Source organism: Oncorhynchus kisutch, linkage group LG2, assembly GCF_002021735.2.
Source record: "Oncorhynchus kisutch isolate 150728-3 linkage group LG2, Okis_V2, whole genome shotgun sequence".
Classification (NCBI taxonomy): domain Eukaryota; kingdom Metazoa; phylum Chordata; class Actinopteri; order Salmoniformes; family Salmonidae; genus Oncorhynchus; species Oncorhynchus kisutch.
Window position 1 is genome coordinate 78,898,748 of NC_034175.2, and position 15,147 is coordinate 78,913,894.

At 43.3% G+C, this 15,147-nt stretch overlaps 1 protein-coding gene across 2 annotated transcripts in view; it reads left to right on the plus strand.

The window, feature by feature from the left end:
* The window catches only part of LOC109883170 (partitioning defective 3 homolog B), a 206,207-nt gene extending 191,861 nt beyond the window's left edge, over positions 1 to 14,346 (plus strand). For both annotated transcript variants that reach the window (XM_031801834.1, XM_031801839.1), the window contains 2 exons: positions 7,093 to 7,210; positions 14,238 to 14,346. In XM_031801834.1, the coding sequence (XP_031657694.1) occupies positions 7,093 to 7,201 (109 nt within the window). In that variant the 3' untranslated portion in view covers positions 7,202 to 7,210; positions 14,238 to 14,346. The remainder of the gene's footprint in view (positions 1 to 7,092; positions 7,211 to 14,237) is intronic.
* Positions 14,347 to 15,147: the final 801 nt, after the last annotated feature.

Consider the following 15,147-nt stretch of genomic DNA (forward strand, 5'->3'; position numbering starts at 1 on the left):
GATCAGGCGTGCGGGTGCGGGCAGCGAACGGTTGAAAAGTATGCATTTGGTTTTACTAGCGTTTAAGAGCAGTTGGAGGCCACGGAAGGAGTGTTGTATGGCATTGAAGCTCGTTTGGAGGTTAGATAGCACAGTGTCCAAGGACGGGCCGGAAGTATATAGAATGGTGTCGTCTGCGTAGAGGTGGATAAGGGAATAGCCCGCAGCAAGAGCAACATCATTGATATATACAGAGAAAAGAGTCAGCCTGAGAATTGAACCCTGTGGCACCCCCATAGAGACTGCCAGAGGACCGGACAGCAATGCCTTCCGATTTGACACACTGAACTCTGTCTGCAAAGTAATTGGTGAACCAGGCAAGGCAGTCATCAGAAAAACCGAGGCTACTGAGTCTGTCGATAAGAATATGGTGATTGACAGTCGAAAGCCTTGGCAAGGTCGATGAAGACGGCTGCACAGTACTGTCTTTTATCGATGGCGGTTATGATATCGTTTAGTACCTTGCTGGATCTTGCTGTGAGCCCTGTGAGCCCGGTGAGCCATGTGAGCCCTGTGAGCCCTGTTGTCCCACGAGCCCTATGATTCATGTGAGCCCTGTGAGCCCTATGAGCCCGGTGAGCCATGTGAGCCCTGTTGTCCCATGAGCCCTATGATTCATGTGAGCCCTGTGAGCCCTATGAGCCCTGTGATCCCTGTGAGCCCTATGAGCCCTGTGATCCCTGTGAGCCCTGTGAGCCCTATGAGCCCTGTGAGCCCTATGAGCCCTGTGAGCCCTATGAGCCCTGTGAGCCCTATGAAAGAAAGATTCTGAGATACTCTCTTAACGACTGTATCACAACCTTTAAACAATAACCCCCTCACCGCTACTTCCTGTCTCACCAGACTGTATCAAGGTGAATAGTCACCGCTACTTCCTGTCCCACCAGACTGTATCAAGGTGAATAGTCACCACTACTTCCTGTCCCACCAGACTGTGTCATTGTATCAAGGTGTATTGTCACCACTACTTCATGTCCCACCAGACTGTATCAAGGTGAATAGTCACCGCTACTTCCTGTCCCACCAGGCTGTGTCATTGTATCAAGGTGAATAGTCACCACTACTTCCTGTCCCATCAGACTGTGTCATTGTATCAAGGTGAATAGTCACCACTACTTCCTGTCCCACCAGACTTTATCAAGGTGTATAGTCACCACTACTTCCTGTCCCACCAGACTGTATCAAGGTGAATAGTCACCACTACTTCCTGTCCCACCAGACTGTGTCATTGTATCAAGGTGAATAGTCACCACTACTTCCTGCCCCACCAGACTGTATCAAGGTGAATAGTCACTGCTACTTCCTGTCCCACCAGACTGTATCAAGGTGAATATCCACCGCTACTTCCTGTCCCACCAGACTGTATCAAGGTGAATATTCACCACTACTTCCTGCCCCACCAGACTGTATCAAGGTGAATATTCACCACTACTTCCTGCCCCACCAGACTGTATCGAGGTGAATAGTCACCACTACTTCCTGTCCCACCAGACTGTATCAAGGTGAATAGTCACCACTACTTCCTGTCCCACCAGACTGTGTCATTGTATCAAGGTGTATAGTCACCACTACTTCATGTCCCACCAGACTGTATCAAGGTGAATAGTCACCGCTACTTCCTGTCCCACCAGACTGTGTCATTGTATCAAGGTGAATAGTCACCACTACTTCCTGTCCCATCAGACTGTGTCATTGTATCAAGGTGAATAGTCACCACTACTTCCTGTCCCACCAGACTGTATCAAGGTGTATAGTCACCACTACTTCCTGTCCCACCAGACTGTATCAAGGTGAATAGTCACCACTACTTCCTGTCCCACCAGACTGTGTCATTGTATCAAGGTGAATAGTCACCACTACTTCCTGCCCCACCAGACTGTATCAAGGTGAATAGCCACTGCTACTTCCTGTCCCACCAGACTGTATCAAGGTGAATAGTCACCACTACTTCCTGTCCCACCAGACTGTGTCATTGTATCAAGGTGTATAGTCACCACTACTTCATGTCCCACCAGACTGTATCAAGGTGAATAGTCACCGCTACTTCCTGTCCCACCAGACTGTGTCATTGTATCAAGGTGAATAGTCACCACTACTTCCTGTCCCATCAGACTGTGTCATTGTATCAAGGTGAATAGTCACCACTACTTCCTGTCCCATCAGACTGTGTCATTGTATCAAGGTGAATAGTCACCACTACTTCCTGTCCCACCAGACTGTATCAAGGTGTATAGTCACCACTACTTCCTGTCCCACCAGACTGTATCAAGGTGAATAGTCACCACTACTTCCTGTCCCACCAGACTGTGTCATTGTATCAAGGTGAATAGTCACCACTACTTCCTGCCCCACCAGACTGTATCAAGGTGAATAGTCACTGCTACTTCATGTCCCACCAGACTGTATCAAGGTGAATAGTCACCGCTACTTCCTGTCCCACCAGACTGTGTCATTGTATCAAGGTGAATAGTCACCACTACTTCCTGTCCCATCAGACTGTGTCATTGTATCAAGGTGAATAGTCACCACTACTTCCTGTCCCATCAGACTGTGTCATTGTATCAAGGTGAATAGTCACCACTACTTCCTGTCCCACCAGACTGTATCAAGGTGTATAGTCACCACTACTTCCTGTCCCACCAGACTGTATCAAGGTGAATAGTCACCACTACTTCCTGTCCCACCAGACTGTGTCATTGTATCAAGGTGAATAGTCACCACTACTTCCTGCCCCACCAGACTGTATCAAGGTGAATAGTCACTGCTACTTCCTGTCCCACCAGACTGTATCAAGGTGAATATCCACCGCTACTTCCTGTCCCACCAGACTGTATCAAGGTGAATATTCACCACTACTTCCTGCCCCACCAGACTGTATCAAGGTGAATATTCACCACTACTTCCTGCCCCACCAGACTGTATCAAGGTGAATTGTCACCACTACTTCCTGTCCCACCAGACTGTGTCAATGTGAATAGTCACCACTACTTCCTGCCCCACCAGACTGTATCAAGGTGAATATTCACCACTACTTCCTGTCCCACCAGACTGTGTCATTGTATCAAGGTGAATAGTCACCACTACTTCCTGCCCCACCAGACTGTGTCATTGTATCAAGGTGAATAGTCACCACTACTTCCTGCCCCACCAGACTGTATCAAGGTGAATAGTCACTGCTACTTCCTGTCCCACCAGACTGTATCAAGGTGAATATCCACCGCTACTTCCTGTCCCACGAGACTGTATCAAGGTGAATAGTCACCACTACTTCCTGTCCCACCAGACTGTGTCAAGGTGAATAGTCACCACTACTTCCTGCCCCACCAGACTGTATCAAGGTGAATAGTCACCACTACTTCCTGTCCCACCAGACTGTATCAAGGTGAATAGTCACCACTACTTCCTGCCCCACCAGACTGTATCAAGGTGAATAGTCACCACTACTTCCTGTCCCACCAGACTGTGTCAAGGTGAATAGTCACCACTACTTCCTGCCCCACCAGACTGTATCAAGGTGAATAGTCACCACTACTTCCTGCCCCACCAGACTGTGTCAAGGTGAATAGTCACCACTACTTCCTGCCCCACCAGACTGTATCAAGGTGAATAGTCACCACTACTTCCTGCCCCACCAGACTGTATCAAGGTGAATAGTCACCACTACTTCCTGTCCCACCAGACTGTGTCAAGGTGAATAGTCACCACTACTTCCTGCCCCACCAGACTGTATCAAGGTGAATTGTCACCACTACTTCCTGTCCCACCAGACTGTGTCAAGGTGAATAGTCACCACTACTTCCTGCCCCACCAGACTGTATCAAGGTGAATAGTCACCACTACTTCCTGTCCCACCAGACTGTATCAAGGTGAATAGTCACCACTACTTCCTGCCCCACCAGACTGTGTCATTGTATCAAGGTGAATAGTCACCACTACTTCCTGCCCCACCAGACTGTATCAAGGTGAATAGTCACTGCTACTTCCTGTCCCACCAGACTGTATCAAGGTGAATATCCACCGCTACTTCCTGTCCCACCAGACTGTATCAAGGTGAATATTCACCACTACTTCCTGCCCCACCAGACTGTATCAAGGTGAATATTCACCACTACTTCCTGCCCCACCAGACTGTATCAAGGTGAATAGTCACCACTACTTACTGTCCCACCAGACTGTATCAAGGTGAATTGTCACCGCTACTTCCTGTCCCACCAGACTGTATCAAGGTGAATAGTCACCACTACTTCCTGTCCCACCAGACTGTATCAAGGTGAATAGTCACCACTACTTCCTGCCCCACCAGACTGTATCAAGGTGAATAGTCACCACTACTTCCTGTCCCACCAGACTGTGTCAAGGTGAATATTCACCACTACTTCCTGCCCCACCAGACTGTATCAAGGTGAATATTCACCACTACTTCCTGCCCCACCAGACTGTATCAAGGTGAATTGTCACCACTACTTCCTGTCCCACCAGACTGTGTCAATGTGAATAGTCACCACTACTTCCTGCCCCACCAGACTGTATCAAGGTGAATATTCACCACTACTTCCTGTCCCACCAGACTGTGTCATTGTATCAAGGTGAATAGTCACCACTACTTCCTGCCCCACCAGACTGTGTCATTGTATCAAGGTGAATAGTCACCACTACTTCCTGCCCCACCAGACTGTATCAAGGTGAATAGTCACCACTACTTCCTGTCCCACCAGACTGTGTCAAGGTGAATAGTCACCACTACTTCCTGCCCCACCAGACTGTATCAAGGTGAATAGTCACCACTATTTCCTGCCCCACCAGACTGTGTCAAGGTGAATAGTCACCACTACTTCCTGCCCCACCAGACTGTATCAAGTTGAATAGTCACCACTACTTCCTGCCCCACCAGACTGTATCAAGGTGAATAGTCACCACTACTTCCTGTCCCACCAGACTGTGTCAAGGTGAATAGTCACCACTACTTCCTGCCCCACCAGACTGTATCAAGGTGAATAGTCACCACTACTTCCTGCCCCACCAGACTGTATCAAGGTGAATAGTCACCACTACTTCCTTGCATTTTGCTTAAATAATTCCCTATTTCTTCTCAAATAAAAGTTGAAATTAAAAAACTATATATGTTTATGTCTCCACACCTTGTAATTGGATTTGCCACATAACAATATTTAGAAGAAATGGGGAATCTTTTAAGAAAAGTGCAAAAGGTGGCCATTTATTTTGTATTCGCAGGTGATTCGTTTTGGACAAACAAGTACATTTGTTTGCTTTTGCACTTTTGAATGAAATCAATATTCCATTTTGTAAAGTATATTATACCAGTAGCGAGATTGTCCTCGTCTTTTTTTGGGTTGTTTCATCATTTTCATCTCTCCTTTTTTTTTGTTAAACTCAGTTTAATTTCCGGCAGGTTTTGTTGTTGTTCCTGCTAGCTAATGAGGGAGTTGTATTACGCCCCGGGTTGAACCGGGCAATGGCCCGTCACGTCATCAAGTGTCATTGAGGGAGTTCTTATTACGCCCCGGGTTGAACCGGGCAATGGCCCGTCACGTCATCAAGTGTCATTGAGGGAGTTGTATTACGCCCCGGGTTGAACCGGGCAATGGCCCGTCACGTCATCAAGTGATAGACTACCTTCCAGATTGTTTTGATCACACAGACTGGGAGATGTTTCGGGTCGGCCTCTTCAACATATACACTGACTCAGTGGGTGGGTTCATCAGGAAGTGAAGAGAGGATGTGGTTCCCACTGTGATGACTACAACTTATTCAACTCCATATTAATGCCCATGATTTTGGAATGAGATGTTCGCACGAGCAGGTGTCCACATACTTCTGGTCATGTAGTGTATATTTATATTCTGATATTCTTCTCTTTTTTTCAATTCAATTTAAGGGTTTTTATTGGCATGGAAACATATGTTTACAAGTGAAGTAGATAATAAAGGAAAGTGAAATAAACTCTGGGTTACTATTGTTTGACAGAGTTGGACAAGGCTCCTCTCCACTCTGATAGACCCCACTAGGACGCATGACGAATGGCCCTGATGTGAACACAGAAAGAGATGGAGAGAATGAGAGGAGTAGAGAGAGAGAGAGAGAGGAGTAGAGAGAAAGAGAGAGAGAGAGAGAGGAGTAGAGAGAGAGAAAGAGAGGAGTAGAGAGAGAGAGAGATTGGAGACGGGGTGAAAGAGAGGAGTAGAGAGAGAGAGAGGAGTAGAGAGAGAGAAAGAGAGGAGTAGAGAGAGAGAGATTGGAGACGGGGTGAAAGAGAGAAAGAGGAGTAGAGAGAGAGAGAGAGAGAGGAGTAGAGAGAGAGAGAGAGAGAGGAGTAGAGAGAGAGAGAGAGAGAGAGGAGTAGAGAGAGAGAAAGAGATTGGAGACGGGGTGAAAGAGAGAAAGAGAGGAGTAGAGGGAGAAGAGAGAGAGAGAGGAGTAGAGAGAGAGAAAGAGATTGGAGATGGTGTGAAAGAGAGAGAGAGAGAAATGGCAGAGGAGAGGGGAGAGAGTCCATGAGTCCATCTGTGAACCGGAAATGATACATGCTAACAGAACATTGCTTCCGACACTCTGTCACAGTCTGGTGTTTCAAAGGGTCTGAGGCCTTTTACATAGAATAAGAATGTGTGGACTGGTGTGTGTTCATATCCTGTGTTTTGGCTCATTTGTTAGCCTATATTTAGCTTTATCTTAAAGGATATTTATACCGGATATTGATCGTTCTTCCTTCTCTCCTTTTCCCCCCTCTCTCCTCTGTCTCTCTCTCTCTCTCTCTCTGTCTCCCTCTCTCCCCTCTTTTCCCCCCTCTCCCCTCTGTCTCTCTCTCTCTTCTCTCTTTCTATCTCTCTCTCCCCTCTTCTCTCTCCTCTCCCCTCTGTCTCTCTCTTTCTCTCCTCTTTCTCTCCCCCCCTCTCTCTCTCTCTCCTCTTTCTCTCTCTCCCTCTCTCTCTCTCTCTCTCTCTCTCTCTCTCTCTCTCTCTCTCCTCTTTCTCTCCCCCTCTCTCTCTTTCTCTCCTCTTTCCTCTCTCTCTCGCCTCCTCTCTCTGCTCCTAGAGTTGGAAAGAAGAAAGATGTGAAGGTAAAGAAAGCAGAAGCCAAAGCCACGCTACAGAGACAGAAGTCCGAGGTTCTGAGTGAAGATGAGCTGGAGAGGATGAAATAGGAGAGAGAAAAGGTGAGATGGTTTTTATACTGTATCTGAACGGAACGTTCTTGTAGCAGCTGGTTTATACAACCACGATAATCATCAGAATTACTGTAGTTTGTGTTTCTTGAAAACATTTGCCGCGACCTTACAGATGTTCAGGGAACTTGCAAAGAACCAGTTTTGGTTTGCTGGGAAAACATTGTGTTATTACGTTACCTGTAAACTGAATGGTAACTTTGTGTGGTGGTTATTATTTATTACAGGGTGGTTGATTATTTATTACAGGGTGGGTGGTTATTATTTATTACAGGTGGTGGTTATTATTTATTACAGGGTGGTGGTTATATTATTATTGCAGGGTGGTTATTATTTATTACAGGGTGGTGGTTATTATTTATTACAGGGTGGTGGTTATTATTTATTACAGGGTGGTGGTTATTATTTATTACAGGTGTGGTTATTATTTATTACAGGGTGGTGGTTATTATTTATTACAGGGTGGTTATTATTTATTACAGGGTGGTGGTTATTATTTATTACAGGGTGGTTATTATTTATTACAGGGTGGTGGTTATTATTTATTACAGGGTGGTGGTTATTATTTATTACAGGGTGGTGGTTATTATTTATTACAGGGTGGTGGTTATTAGGTTGTTATTACAGGGTGGGTTATTATTTATTACAGGGTGTGGTTATTATTTATTACAGGGTGGTTATTATTTATTACAGGGTGGTTATTATTTATTACAGGGTGGTGGTTATTTATTACAGGGTGGTTATTTTTTATTACAGGGTGGTGGTTATTATTTATTACAGGGTGGTGGTTATTATTTATTACAGGGTGGTTATTATTTATTACAGGGTGGTGGTTATTTTTTATTACAGGGTGGTGGTTATTATTTATTACAGGGTGGTTATTATTTATTACAGGGTGGTGGTTTATTTATTACAGGGTGGTTGTTATTATTTATTACAGGGTGGTGGTTATTATTTATTACAGGGTGGTTATTATTTATTACAGGGTGGTGGTTATTATTTATTACAGGGTGGTTATTATTTATTACAGGGTGGTTATTATTTATTACAGGGTGGTTATTATTTATTACAGGGTGGTGGTTATTATTTATTACAGGGTGGTTATTATGTATTACAGGGTGGTGGTTATTATTTATTACAGGGTGGTGGTTATTATTTATTACAGGGTGGTGGTTATTATTTATTACAGGGTGGTTATTATTTATTACAGGGTGGTGGTTATTATTTATTACAGGGTGGTTATTATGTATTACAGGGTGGTTGTTATTATTTATTACCGGGTGGTTATTATTTATTACAGGGTGGTTATTATTTATTACAGGGTGATGGTTATTATTTATTACAGGGTGGTTATTATTTATTACAGGGTGGTTATTATTTATTACAGGGTGGTGGTTATTATTTATTACAGGGTGGTTATTATTTATTACAGGGTGGTTATTATTTATTACAGGGTGGTGGTTATTATTTATTACAGGGTGGTTATTATGTATTACAGGGTGGTGGTTATTATTTATTACAGGGTGGTTATTATTTATTACAGGGTGGTGGTTATTATTTATTACAGGGTGGTGGTTATTATTTATTACAGGGTGGTTATTATTTATTACAGGGTGGTGGTTATTATTTATTACAGGGTGGTTATTATTTATTACAGGGTGGTTGTTATATTTATTACAGGGTGTGGTTATTATTTATTACACAGGGTGGTTATTATTTATTACAGGGTGGTGGTTATTATTTATTACAAGGGTGGTGGTTATTATTTATTGTAGGGTGGTTGTTATCATTTATTACAGGGTGGTTGTTATTATTTATTACAGGGTGGTTATTATTTATTACAGGCTGGTTTAGTATTTATTACAGGGTGGTGGTTATTATTTATACAGGGTGGTTATTATTTATTACAGGGTTGGTGGTTATTATTTATTACAGGGTGGTGGTTATTAATTTATTACAGGGGGGTTATTATGTATTACAGGGGTGGTGGTTATTATTTATTACAGGGTGGTTGTTATTATTTATTACAGGGTGGTTATTATTTATTACAGGGTGGTTATTATTTATTACAGGGGTGGTTATTATGTATTACAGGGGTGGTGGTTATTATTTATTACAGGGTTGGTGGTATAGTTATTACAGGGTGGTTATTATTTATTACAGGGGTGGTTATTATTTATTACAGGGTGGTGTTATTATTTATTACAGGGTGGTGGTTATTATTTATTACAGGGTGGTGGTTATTATTTATTACAGGGTGGTGGTTATTATTTATTACAGGGTGGTGGTTATTATTTATTACAGGGTGGTGGTTATTATTTATTACAGGGTGGTGGTTATTATTTATTACAGGGTGGTGGTTATTATTTATTACAGGGGTGGTTATTATTTATTACCGGGTGGTTATTATTTATTACAGGGTGGTGGTTATTATTTATTACAGGGTGGTTATTATTTATTACAGGGGTGGTTATTATTTATTACAGGGTGGTTATTATTTATTACAGGGTGGTTATTATTTATTACAGGGTGGTGGTTATTATTTATTACAGGGTGGTGGTTATTATTTATTACAGGGTGGTGGTTATTATTTATTACAGGGTGGTGGTTATTATTTATTACAGGGTGGTTATTATTTATTACAGGGTGGTGGTTATTATTTATTACAGGGTGGTGGTTATTATTTATTACAGGGTGGTGGTTATTATTTATTGCAGGGTGGTTATTATTTATTACAGGGTGGTTATTATTTATTACAGGGTGGTGTTATTATTTATTACAGGGTGGTGGTTATTATTTATTACAGGGTGGTGGTTATTATTTATTACAGGGTGGTTATTATTTATTACAGGGTTGGTTATTATTTATTGCAGGGTGGTTATTATGTATTACAGGGTGGTGGTTATTATTTATTACAGGGTGGTTGTTATTATTTATTACAGGGTGGTGGTTATTATTTATTACAGGGTGGTTATTATGTATTACAGGGTGGTGGTTATTATTTATTACAGGGTGGTTATTATTTATTACAGGGTGGTGGTTATTATTTATTACAGGGTGGTTATTATTTATTACAGGGTGGTTATTATTTATTACAGGGTGGTGGTTATTATTTATTACAGGGTGGTTTATTATGTATTACAGGGTGGTTATTATTTATTACAGGGTGGTGGTTATTATTTATTACAGGGTGGTTATTATTTATTACAGGGTGGTGGTTATTATTTATTACAGGGTGGTGGTTATTATTTATTACAGGGTGGTGGTTATTATTTATTACAGGGTGGTTATTATTTATTACAGGGTGGTGGTTATTATTTATTACAGGGTGGTGGTTATTATTTATTACAGGGTGGTGGTTATTATTTATTACAGGGTGGTGGTTATTATTTATTACAGGGTGGTGGTTATTATTTATTACAGGGTGGTGGTTATTTATTACAGGGTGGTTATTATTTATTACAGGGTGGTGGTTATTATGTATTACAGGGTGGTTGTTATTATTTATTACAGGGTGGTTATTATTTATTACAGGGTGGTGGTTATTATTTATTACAGGGTGGTTATTATTTATTACAGGGTGGTTATTATTTATTACAGGGTGGTGGTTATTATTTATTACAGGGTGGTGGTTATTACAGGGTGGTGGTTATTATCACTCGAATCCAAGATGTCTGAGCAGTCGGACGTGTGTTTGTCTTGTCCCATGTAAATAGTTGGTCTCATCGTTTTTTTTCGTATATATTTTTTATATTTTAATCTAATTTTCCATCTACGATCTAAATATACTTTCCTGCATCCCACCCCACCCAATGTGGTGAGGATCTGCTATTTTTATACATTATAACTGGAACCTACATCAGAAGCTAGCCAGCTAACTAGCTAGTAGTCACTGTTAGCCACTGCTAGCGGTCTTCACCTTTAGCTCGGACAATACCTGCCAGTCAGCACAGCGCGATATCAACCCAGAGCATATCGGACTGCTTCTCTCTACCACATCACCGGATTCCAGCCGCTCTGGATCATTACACCGGATCATCACAGCTAGCTAGCTGATACCGAGTGGCTACCACTGGCTAACGCCTCTGTCATGAAGCAAGCACCCGTTAGCCTTGAGCTAGCCTCGAGCTAGGCCCATCTCCCGGCTAGCCGAAGAGGAATACCCGCAAGTTTGTGGGCTACAACACCTGTTTTGCCAATTGGCCTGGACCCTTTATTGCCGACACGGAGCCCCGCCGATCCATCACGACGTAATCGTCCGATGTGGTTTCAACAGGCTTTTCCATTGCGTTGTCACTGAAGACCCCCATCTGCTAGCCCCGGCCCGCTAGCTTTTGTCGTGGAGGATCGTTATAAAATATAACACTTACAAGAACTTGTGAATTCAATATAGGCTTTTAATACAAACATATCAGAAGCCTAGATGGTCCACGGAACACACCCTTTTAATACAAACATATCAGAAGCCTAGATGGTCTGCAGAACACACCCTTTTAATACAAACATATCAGAAGCCTAGATGGTCTGCAGAACACACCCTTTTAATACAAACATATCAGAAGCCTAGATGGTCTGCAGAACACACCCTTTTAATACAAACATATCAGAAGCCTAGATGGTCCGCGGAACACACACTTTTCCAGAGCTCTGGCTCTGGTTTATACACATACAACATATGAGTCCATCCCACATGCAAATGAAGTTACTTCCCTCAGGCCATCTGCCACCATTATATCCCAATCTGTGCATCCTGCTTGTTCACGCCCAATAACGCCCATATCTGCTTTCAGTTAAGTTATAATGGTGACAGGACCTCTTCATGTCCCAAAAATAATACATGCCCATCTTATCCTATGGGCCCCTTATGTTTGGCTTGTCCTTATTAGGACTAGTAGACTATGTGTCTCTTCTCTTCATGTCCTAAAAATATATGCCCTGTGTCTATAGTCCATCAGTTGGTCATTTGGCTGACCCCCTCCTTTGTATGTCCCTCTGACCTTGGTTTGTCCAGCTGTCCTATGCTCTCATGGCCTTACTCTGGCCTCCTGTCCTATACAATGCATTTTACCAGAATGGCAAATCACTCTAAGTGTATTTTTCTCTTGTGGTACAGTATTATGTTTCTCCCTATATGTACATCTGGCTCCCACACTTTCTGAACGCTGTGCCTCCTGCTCGCCTAGCATAGTAGCGACTACCAAACGGCTCCCGGACTCAACTATTGGTGTTCATTGGAGCCTATGATCCCTGGGCTACACATGCCTCTCTCTATTGTCAATATGCCTTGTCTTCTGCTTTCGGTTAGTTATTGTTTTATTTAGTCCAGCTCAACATGTCTCAGATAGCTATTTTGTCACACACCCTACACATGGGGAGACCTCACCTGGCTTAGCTGGTGTCTCCAGAGATGCAACCTCTCTCATCATCACTCAATGCCTAGGTTTACCCCCACTGTACTCACATCCTACCATACCCTTGTCTGTAAATTATGCCCTGAATCTATTCTACCACGCCCAGAAATCTGTCCCTTCTATTCTCTGTTCCCAACGCACTAGACGACCAGTTCTTATAGCCTTTAGCCGTACCCTTATCCTACTCCTCCTCTGTTCCTCTGGTGATGTAGAGGTTAACCCTGGCTTTGTAGCCCCCAGCATTACATCTATTCCCCGGGTGCTCTCATTTGTTGACTTCTGTAACCGTAAAAGCCTTGGTTTCATGCATGTTAACATCAGAAGCCTCCTCCCTAAATTAGTTTTATTCACTGCTTAAGCACACTCCGCCAACCCGGATGTCCTAGCCGTGTCTGAATCCTGGCTTAGGAAGGTCATCAAAAATTCTGAAATTTCCATCCCCAACTACAACATTTTCCGTTAAGATAGAACTGCCAAACGGGGCAGAGTTGCAATCTACTGCAGAGACAGCCTGCAGAGTTCTGTCCTACTATCCAGGTCTGTGCCCAAACAGTTTGAGCTTCTACTTTTAAAAATCCACCTTTCCAGAAATAAGTCCCTCACTTTTGCCACTTCCTATATCCCCCTCAGCTCCCAGCTGTGCCCTGGATACCATATGTGAACTGATTGTCCCCCCCCCCCCCATCTATCGTCAGAGTTCGTACTGCTAGGTGACCTAAACTGGGACATGCTTTATACCCCAGCCATCCTACAAGCTAGATGCCTCAATCTCACAAAAATTACCAAGGAATTACCAGGGACAACCCCAAATTCGTAATCATTGGGTGCCCTCATAAATATCATCCTGACCAACTTGCCCTCTAAATACACCTCTGCTGTTTTCAACCAGGGGCGCGCAAATAAATAAATAATCATAAATAATCATAAAAATGATGGATATGAAACATTATGTACATACAGTGTCTTCTATCGGTTGAAAGCTTAAATTCTTGTTAATCCGATTTACAGTAGATAGCATGCCATGTGATCCGATTTACAGTAGATAGCATGCCATGTGATCCGATTTACAGTAGATAGCATGCCATGTGATCCGATTTACAGTAGATAGCATGCCATGTGATCCAATTTACAGTAGATAGCATGCCATGCGATTGTTTGAGGACGGCACCCCACGTCAAAATATTTTTCCAACGGCACAGGTTTCATAAATTCACAAAAAAAAATCTTACTCTGATTTGTCATCCAAAGGGTCCCAGCTATTTGTCGTTTTGTTTTTATATCCCAACATGTCCGTATGGTTGGCGCCATGATTTGTGTAATCCACTCGTTCAACATGCAGAGATTGGAATTAGAAAATCTAATGTTTGTTTCAACAAGTCATAATGTGTTTCTATTGACTCCTCCCTAAAAATGTAATCAACCTATAATATTTAATATGGAAATAAATATGTTCAATAGAAAACCAATTTTAGCAGCTGCGTTCTTTCTTCATCGCATAAACACAAATTTCTGTAGGTAACTCCTCCTGTTGATCCAGATCTGTCCCAGAGGTTAGTACAGGTGTGTACTGTAGGTAACTCCTCCTGTTGATTCATATGTGTTCCAGGATCGAGGCGAAGCATGCGGAGCTGAGGGAGCGTCAGGCCAGAGAAAAAGGACCTCTCCCTGATGTTGAGGATGATTACATGGACCCCAACTACGCACGCATCAACAACTTCAGAGACAACTCCTCCCCGCGTCAGTCCCCCTACAGCAGAACCCGCACCCCATCTCCCCAACGCCCGCCACCCCACGGCCTCGGCCCAGGCCCCTCCCACGGCAACGAGCCATCCAATAAGGACCCCCTGGACGGGCTGTACGCCAAGGTCAACAAGCAGAGACAAGCCCCGCCCATGGCCGACAGGTGAGACAGGAACCCGCCTGCTGTAGTATATTTGACATAATCAACCTTTCCTCTTAGCCTGGGTGCCTGTTCTCTTACCAAACAGACTGGCACCCAGGCTACTTTCCTCTAGTCACTTGACAGACTGATCATCTAACTTAAGCAGCTAGCTAGGCCTGCAAAAGTTGGTCGCAAAATGACATGAAAATGCAAGGATCTAGGATGACCCTGAGACTGATACAGGGATATAGGATGACCCTGAGACTGATACAGGGATATAGATGACCCTGAGACTGATACAGGGATATAGGATGACCCTGAGACTGATACAGGGATCTAGGATTACCCTGAGACTGATACAGGGATATAGGATGACCCTGAGACTGATACAGGGGTTTAAGATGACCCTGAGACTGATACAGGGGTTTAGGATGACCCTGAGACTGATACAGGGATCTAGGATGACCCTGAGACTGATACAGGGATATAGATGACACTGAGACTGATACAGGGATATAGGATGACCCTGAGACTGATACAGGGATAAAGATGACCCTGAGACTGATACAGGGATCTAGGATGACCCTGAGACTGATACAGGGATATAGGATGACCCTGAGACTGATACAGGG